This window comes from Crocuta crocuta, unplaced genomic scaffold (genome assembly GCF_008692635.1).
Source record: "Crocuta crocuta isolate KB4526 unplaced genomic scaffold, BGI_CrCroc_1.0 scaffold78, whole genome shotgun sequence".
NCBI lineage: Eukaryota > Metazoa > Chordata > Mammalia > Carnivora > Hyaenidae > Crocuta > Crocuta crocuta.
In genome coordinates this window covers 107,147-116,557 of record NW_027532617.1, presented here as the reverse complement: position 1 = coordinate 116,557, position 9,411 = coordinate 107,147, and the positions used below count along the sequence as shown (strand labels likewise).

Below are 9,411 nucleotides of genomic sequence, written 5' to 3'. Positions count from 1 at the left end.
CCGCCCGCTCCTGGCTGCGCCCCGCGCAGAGACGGGGGTGCATTCCAGCTGTTTCCGTCTGAGCGCCAGCCCGGGCACTGCTTCAGCCCTGCGGCGAACCCCGGTCCGGCAGTTCTGGGGACGAGGCGAGCAATGCAATAGATGTTAGGGCTTCTCCAAGCCCCACTCACTAACCCCACTTCGGACTTGCTGGAGGTTTTGTTTCCATACATTTATTGAAACAGTGTGGGGTGGGGTGGGGTGGGGCGGGGGGAGCTTGCTTTTCCAAAGAAAATCTTCAAAGCAGGACACTCTTCCGACAGGATCAGAGACTCAAAGGAGGTAAGTAGGTTTTGAAACGCTAGTAAAGGATATTACACCCACGCTTTTTGTTCTCTGCCTCCTTAACAGGAAATCTTGCTATCTCACCCGTCTTCATTCTACTGTGAAGTCTCTCACAGCCACCCGCACCCGGTCACACACTGTCCCCCATCCTGTGGAGTCAGGATCATATCACAGCTTTGTCATTCCTAGCTACGAAATCTTGGGCAAGTTACCTAACTTTTCTGGCCTTGGGGAAAAGCTTTCCTTTTCCTGCGTGTGGCGTTTTCAGAGCCCCCTGTATGCGTGTCTGACCACCTTGCTCTCTGGCACTAGATATGCAGTAATTGGTTGACTGCTTGTAACTGACCTCACCTCCATTCAAATGATAAATGGTAGACTATTTTGTCTCCTCACCCTGCTGAGTGAGCAGGGCCTTTGGGCTGGGACTCCATCAAATAACCTTCTGAAAGTCCACTTGGCCCAGGGGAAAGCCTGCTCCTCTGTCCCACCCAAACCCTGGAAAATGGGCCCTTCCCATCTCTCACTTTGGAACTTTTCCAGGAAAAGTTAGATATCAGCTTCTTTACCCCTTCAAACTCCAGGGACACAGCTCAAGCTCTCCTACGAATAAGCAGGTAGAAGATGGTTGAAGTGTCATCATAGTAAAATACAGGTGCTCTTATTGAGGTGGGAGGGAGTCTGGGAAGTCTTCCAGAAAAGTGATACTTGGGCTCAGTCCTAAGGGACCAGTAAGAGACAGGTCACAGAGGAGGAGGCAGAGGGAAGAAGATGGAGGATTCCATAAGGAAGGAACCATGGTACATGCAAAAGCCCAGAGGTGAATATGAATGTGGCACATTCAGCAACCGTGGGAGTGCAGGGTGTGGTGTGCAAGGGGACGAGTGGACAGAGAGGGCTGGAGAGCAAGGCAGCAGGCCCTCACCGGTTTTGAAATCCTCATAAAGACCTGAATGATTTCCTGACGACACTGGGAATTCTCAGAAGGGCTCTTGGTGCAAGACTGACAAGGTCAGGTCTGCATTTTAGGAAGACGCTCTAGTGACTTCCTAGGAAAGAGGTGGTTCGGGTGGCCCAGGAGTGGAGGCAAGACCTCAGTCATGGTGCTGGCAAGGGCACGAGCGAGTGGAGGGAGGAAGCAAGGCTGATTGCCACGTTTTCAGTGTGACGTCAGCCACAAAAACGCACAAAGGATCCTTCTTTGACCTCAACTCCTCCTGGAGCGTTTAGCCTACATTCTATTAGCAAGTTCCAGTGAGTCCACTCTTACTTCCAGTTTGCATGTCACATTCACTCTTGGAGCAGCTATGTCTAGGGGAGAGGATGGTGAGCACACGTCCTTCAGTTTGGCTGCTGGATCTGGTACGTCCTACAGGGTTAGGTGGTTGGAATGGGGGATTATATGACTGGTCCTAGGAGAAAGGACAAGACGGCCAGGCAGATGAAGTAAGGTAGTTAGCTCTAGAAAAAAAACCAAAGAGCCTTCTGGAAGCATTAACTCAAGAGCTTGGGTGGACTCGATGTTCTACTAAGATGACATGGCGCCACCTCAGAGAGGCAAGGCCAGAACGTGACAGGAATTTAGAGAACAGAGTAAGGCTAGTTAGTATCAAGCACAGAGAAAGAAATCAAGGGTAGGCAGTGCCCCTCGAAGCACAGTCTTTCAAGTCCCCTGCTTGGTGCTCTGTGACAGGCACGCCACTCTGGAGCACCTAGCTAATGCCTTCACTTTGATTCCGTGTTCCCAGTGCTCGCCTTGGAGATGTGAGGGTGTTTGTGCCAGATGCCTGAAACCTTGGCCCTAAAAGACACGGTGACATATGTTCATTTTTAGCTTTCCACAGAAGCAAATCCAGAGACAAAGATTCCAGTGCAAGGGCTTATTTGGGAAGTGAAGGCAAACACCAGGAGTGGGGTGGAAAAGTGAGACAAGCACAGAAGGTGGCCAATAAAGAGAGTATTGTCAGGCCAGCTACTGCTGTGAGTGACGGGAGCGTGATCCTGGCGGGAGCGCCAGCGTCAGGAATACATGTCAGCTGTCCAAACCAACGGACGAGAGCCGGATATCTACCCACCAACTCCTGTCAATCACTGGTTGAAGCTGTTCCCAGGGCTGTGATGATTCTCGTGCACTTCCGGCCTGTCAAGGAGGCAAATAAATATCGGTGTGGGTAGTTGGCAGCTGGACTGGTGGGCCTTGAAGAGGTAGAGAGTACTCACAATATCCAAGGTTAGGCACAGAGTCGAGACTCACTTCCTTTCCCTCTTCCCCAGGCATTCAGCTCTCCTGTCCCTGGTTTATCCTCAGCTGCAGGAACAGGCCAGTGCTTAATGAAGTAAGTACATCCCCCCACCCACCCCACAGCAAGACCAAAACTAAGTTTTTGAAAAAGTGCTTTCCTCAGAGGGTTTAAAGGTTCTGTAACGTTACCGTTGCTATTATGAAGAAGATTTGGGAAGACACAAAGCTGTTCTTACAGAATGAGGCAGCTCCCTCCTTGTGTGCATTCTGAATAAAATCAAGGATACCGTGCATAGTCAGGATGTGCCAAATAGTAATTATATTTTTGTCTCTAATTATAGTCACATGTATTAAACATACTGAGGAGCAGCAGAGAGTTTAACTCTTTCAAGTGGACTTGAAACAAAAAGAAAATCACCTCACAAGTATTCACAAGACAAAGAATTGTAGAATAATAATATGGAATTATAGAATAATAATATAATTATAGAATACTAATGTAGAATTGAGAGCCTCACCACATCAATATCCCTTATCCCTGGAGCTGCAAGCAATTGCTCCTTTGACACCAACATTAGCTCCTGAAATGGTCCTACTTGAGTTCAAAACTCACCACGCCCACAAATCTTCTCTGGTGCCAATCATCATGGCAGAGGGGAAGAAAGAACAATTCGCATCCTGCCAGGCAATGACAGTCACTCACAGTTGATCTATTTTAATGGCAAAGGTTGGATGTCATCATCCTTTAGTTACAAATGAATCAACTAGGGGTGCCTGGGTGGCTCAGTTGATTGAGTGTCCAACTCTTGATTTCAGCTCAGGTCATGATCCCAGGGTCATGGGATTGAGCCTTAAGCTAGGCTCTGCACTAAGGGTGGAGCCTGCTTAAGAGTCTCTCTCTCTCTCTTTCTCATTCTCTCTCTCTCTACCTCCCTCCCTCCCTATCCCCCTTTCTCAATCTCCCTCCTTCCCTCCCTCCCTCTCTCTCTCTGTCTCCCTCTGCCCTTCTACCCTGGTCTCTCTCTCTCTAAAATATATATTAAAAAAATGAATCCAGTAGACTTGACATATAAAGTATGGCTTACAATATTTTCAGTGCAATAGGAACACCGTGTGTGTGGACATGTTACACTTGGAATTGGTTTCCAAGTTCGAGTACATTGGAGCCACAGGTTAAAATGATATATTTAGGACAAGTAAAAGGAAGTCTAACTTACAGTTTGTGGCTCCAAATACTTCTGTAAGTTGTTTGAACTTACTCTGCACTTTTACATAGAAAGTTTTATAGATGGTGGAGTGGGCGGGGCACCTGGGTGGCTCAGTCGGTTAAGCGTCCCACTGTGGCTCAGGTCATGATCTCACAATGAGTTTGAGCCCCACATCGGGCTCTGTGCTGACATATCAGAATCTGTGACTCCCTCTCTTTCTGCCCCTCCCCGCTCATGCTCGGTCTTTCTCTGTCTCTCAAAAAATTAAATAAATGTTTAAAAACGGTGGAGTGGGTATTGGGCCAGCTGGTCACAGCCCATTTAACCCACAAAACAGATAAACTGCTTATACCACCACAGAACTGCTAGCCTCTGTTGGTGCTCCAGAGTGCCATCCTCCATTATCTGCTCCTCTTGAATTAAACGTCCCCATGGGTGATCTTGACCATCTCCGCTGGTTGAACCATCACTCACAAGTGACGCCAAGATCTATATTTCTGCTTACCAACACTCTTGAAAGCTCCAGATTGAAATTATACATTCAACTACTGCCTGGACGTTTCTACTTGGAATACCCACACACACTTAAAATTCAACAAGCTCCAAACTAAACTCGTTATATCCTGTTCTTCCCTTCCTTTCTTACACTTGCTCCTTTTCTCGTTCCCTGTTCACCATAGTTAGAATCTTGGGGTCATCTCACGGCCCACCCAGTGTATGATGCTATGCATTCAAATATGCTATTTCTGTCTAGAATCATCCTCTCTCTGAATCCCAGAGCCAGAAAAACTCTTCATTCTCAAAGACCTAGCTAAGTGCTCTGTCTCCTGTGAAGACTCCCTGACCCCCTTGACGGCCACAGCCTAAGAAGTGATGTTGCCATATCTACTCATTTAAAGGAGCTCCTGTAGCATTTGATCCATCCCAGTGATGTGCACTTCTCTGGTTGTACCCCACTGTTTGTGACTTCTGTCTTTCTCACTAAACTGTCAGGTCTTCAAAGCCAAGATGACGTTATTCCTAACATTACCTCTAGAGCCTAGCACAGTGCCCAGACTGGGGAAATGGTAGTATATCTATCTATCTATCTATCTATCTATCTATCTATCTATCTATCTATCTATCTATAGATATATATATAGTAGTAGACATTGAACCTGGATTCAGACAACGCGAGAATCAAGTCTCAATTCTTTTGAGTACTACTTTTTCTGTCTATTAGGATCCTTGGACATAGCTAAGTTTTAATCATATAAAATTATATGAACCTCTACCTTTTAAAAAAAATTCTATGAGAGAGAAAGAGAGCATATATGCATGCATGCAAGCAGGGGAGGAGCAGAGGGAGAGAGAATCTCAAGCAGGCTCCATGCTCAGCATGAAGCCCAACGTGGGGATCGATCCCATGACCCTGGGATCATGACCTGACCTGAGATCAAGTCAGATGCTCAACTGATTAAGCCACCTAGGTGCCCTGAACCTCCACCTTCTAAAATCATTGTAAAACCTACCTTCTGTGAAAATATTTCCTGGCTCTGTTGCTAGTTAACCACTCAAAATGAGTATTTCTTCATTAGATCTCTGAAGGGGCAAAGAGAAGATATGATTCCTCTAGTAGGTGGAGCCATGGAATTAATGTTTCAAGATTTCTGTAATCCTACAGGTTGAGTCATACTTCCTAGCACCAGCTCTAATTCTATGCTCTTAATTGCTATTGCGGTATTTTTTCTTCTTCTCTTTTATTTCTGCTGTGTGCTTTGTTTCAAATCAGATCCTCAGAAAGTGAAAGAAGATAATTAAGCATGGTACTTAAGCCATTTGGTTAATATTGCATCATATAGGGGGAGTAATGATGTCTTGTTTTAAAACAATACCAAGTAAAAATTATATTTCTAGAAGGCATCGCTGGATCTGCAACTCATTTTCACTAGATATAAGCAATAGCTACCATTGCTTTTACACTCTTGAAAAATGCTTTCATGCATTTTTTTTAATTGCCCCTCGAGGCCATTAGTTTTGAGTGCCAGAAAAAAAAGTTGTCTTTTTCTCATATTAATTTTGTGCTGATTTCTATTTTAGAAAGTTAGTACTACGATAAAGACAAATTCTAGCAATTACAGTTGAAAATTCAGCTTGCAGGCAGCGGAAACAAGAAAGTCTGTGGTGTTTGAAATATGGTCATATTTCTCTCAGGAAGAGCTATACACAGTGAAGTAAACAAGTAGGATCTGAATGTAAAAGTCATATCTTGACCAACCAGTAAGACTATAAAAAAAAAAAAAAAATCACAGGGTGTCTGGGTGGCTCAGTTGGTTGATTGTCTGACTTTTGATTTCTGCTCAGGTCATGATCTTGCTGTTTATGGGTTCAAGCCTCCCCTCGGGCTCTGTGCTGACAGGGAGGAGCCTGCTTGGGATTCTATCCCTCCCTCTTTGCCCCTCCCCGCCTCATGTGTGAGGGTGCACACATTCTCTCTCAAAATAAATGAATAAAATTGGGAAGAATCTCATTAAGGATACCATAAAAGCCTGAAATTAAGGGCAGAATAATAAGATCTACTTTATACTGTGTGGGGAAGATGACCGCACCATTTATACTATACCTACAACGTTAACTGCTAAAGGATCAGAGCGACAGGTGACTTCCAGAGACTGCAGACCCGAGCTTGAGTTAGATGGTCCATCCTGAGCTTACCTCTACCACAGTATTTTTATACAGTGTAATAACTATCTGTGTTAGCCTCTCATTAAACTGTGCTTCCTTGAGTGCAGACATTCTGTTCTTTTCATCTTTCAAAGCCAGCCTAGCATGGTACCTGGCACAGAGCAGGTCTCAGTAAATACTTAATGCATGAATATGTGAAAATAAAAATAGAATTTTTTAGAGACAAAAAATTCCAAAGCACCCAAAGAATTAAAGCAGAGCTATTAATTTGATTTAAAAGAAAAAAGTGTGTGTGTGTGTCAGATTAAGTGACAAAATCACGCAATGTCTGGAATTTGCTTCAAAATAAACTTGACTAGGAGAGGAAAAATGGATTGATGCTGGATGCTGGATACATGTTTTCACATATTTCCATCACTCAACAATGGGAAGTGTCTCTCAAAACCACAACTGGCTGTGCCCTACAGAAGTATAGGGTATAAATTACCAAGCCAACAGTTTGATTTCCTCTCTTCCAATGATGTCCTAATATATAACTCCGAATTGTCACTAGCTCACATTGGCTCCATTGACTGATCAGACCAGTATCCCACCTCTGACAGTGACAATAATAGGTTGTGGGACTGTTGTCTTCTGTAAATTAATTTTTTTTCTGAGTATAAATGGTATCTGCCTAAAGCAAAAAATTACAAAGAACATAAACAAGAAAATAAAAACTGCCACAATCCTGTTATTAACATTTTGCTGTGTCCCCTTAAAATCTTTTTACATAATAATAAAGTTTTATTGGTTTTATGTCCCTGCTTACATTACTCTGAGAACAGTTTCCATGTTCTGAATTTTTCTCAAAAGCATCCTTTTAATGGCTGCCTATTTTATCTCATGGAACACCATATTTTTCACTATAATAAATAATGCTTGATAGAATCATCTTTTTACTAAATATTTTTAGACCTTTTAGAATGGAAGTATGGTAAATAAACTTACAGGTATCCATCATCTAGCTTCAGTCCATTTTTCTTCTCTTGGCCTAGTTTATTTTGAAACAAATTCCAGACATTGCATGATTTTATCACTTAATCTGCAACACACACACACATACACACACATGCACGCACACAATTTTTTATCACATATTCTACCAATTGTACATAAATCTTTAATCATATTTCTGATTCTCCCCTTAGAGTAGAGTTAAAACAGTAGAATTCCAGGTAAAGGAGATGATAATACTTGAAGACTTACCATATTTTGCCAGATTGCTTTGCAGAAAGGATGTATCTGTTTATACTCACACTGGCAACATGAGAGCACCTCTTTCCCCCTAATACCTACTCATTTATTTAATTTTTTGAAATATGTTGAAAAAAGTTTCCTCCATTGATTTTGGGCTTTCCAATTTTCCTTCACCCAGAAACTAATGGTGAGATCTTTGGCATTAGTCACAGTTGGACCTCAATCCACAGCCTTTATAGCCATGTGACTCATACAAGTCAGTCTCTGCACATCTGCTTCCTCTTTCAATAGGTAAAAATATCCACCTCATAGAGTTTTGTAAATAGATGCAATAGTGTGTTTGTAAATGCATCGTGTACTCCTGGCACACAAAAAGGTTCAATAAATGGTGTATTTCCTTCAGACTAAAAGTTTCATGAGGTCATATCTATTGTGTTTTTTCTTTTATTGGCAGGGTGGGGGATGGGCAGTTGCTTAATGTCTGATACATGACCAGCAGTCGAATGAATGAAAAAAGTTCTGTTTGACAGTTAAAAATGACCTGCCGTTTAAAATTTAATTTAATAAAGTCCTATTTGCATTTCCAGTCTGTCTTTTTAAAAAATGCATGTCCTTTGGCCATTTAAAAATATAATTTGTCAGTTTTTACCAAATCTTTAAATATGACCACTCTCTATGTCCAAACAGTTAACCTCTAAGAATTTATTTTAAAAAAACCACAGCTATATTAACAAATAATACATATTTGGTTTTTTTCCCTTTATGCTGTTTAATGCGTTCTGGGTTTCCCAGAGTATTTTTATAATCAGAAAAAAAAAAAAAGCTGATAAATATGATCTGGGGGAAAAAACAAAATATAGAAACAAACTCCTGCTGTGGGAAATCACTATTAAGAATAGGCTTCTAGCTAAGTGTCCATCCACGGATGAATGGATCAAGAAGATGTGGTTTATCTATACCATGGGATACTACATGGCAATGAGAAACAATGAAATCTGGCCATGTGTAGCAACATGGATGGACCTTGAGGGTGTTATGCTGAGCGAAATAAGTCAGGCAGAGAAGGACAAATATATGTTTGCACGTATAGGAGGATTAGGAGGAACTTAACTGAGGAACGAGGGGGAGAAGAAGAGGGGAAATGGTGGGGGAAAGGGAGAGAGGCAAACCATGAGAGACTCTTGAATGCTGACAAAAAATGAAGACTGACGGATGTGGGGGGAAGGGAGGATGGGCATGGAGGAGGACACTTGTGGGGATGAGCACTGAGTGTTACGTGGAAACTAATTTGACAATAAACTATTTGTAAAAAAAAAAAAAAAAGAATAGGCTTTTAGCTGATGGATACATGAAACTTAGCAAAACAATCCTGAGAATCCCAGTGGAAGCCCCTTCTGAGTCTATCATCTATTACAGCCTAAACCAACGGGAAGTTATTGATATTTTGATATTCACAAGAACTTGGTCAACAGGTCACCCATATTTACTATTCTTATTTAATATGAATCCCTGTCGCCATCTGAAATGTTTCTTTCCAAGGGAAGGCTCTCTTCCTGGTATTCACCCTGCCTGGGCCAGTCACCAACGTTAGACCCAACTCAGATTCTCCTTTGGACTTCACTCTTCTTTTTTTGTATAGTCCATGTCCAAAGATGCATCAGGGTTTGAGGCTAATGATTTTAGTTCTAAGTCAGGAACTAGTCCTCAGTTATGGGAAGCAGTGTGGTCATGTGCAGAGAA

General features: G+C 42.6%; 1 protein-coding gene across 1 annotated transcript in view; it reads right to left on the bottom strand.

The window, feature by feature from the left end:
* The window catches only part of GPR83 (G protein-coupled receptor 83), a 14,419-nt gene extending 11,281 nt beyond the window's left edge, over positions 1-3,138 (bottom strand). Inside the window, exons 1-2 of the mRNA XM_077780603.1 lie at positions 3,082-3,138; positions 1,592-1,690 (exon numbers count right to left, since the gene is read on the bottom strand). Of these exons, the coding sequence (XP_077636729.1) occupies positions 1,592-1,690; positions 3,082-3,138 (156 nt within the window). The remainder of the gene's footprint in view (positions 1-1,591; positions 1,691-3,081) is intronic.
* Positions 3,139-9,411: the final 6,273 nt, after the last annotated feature.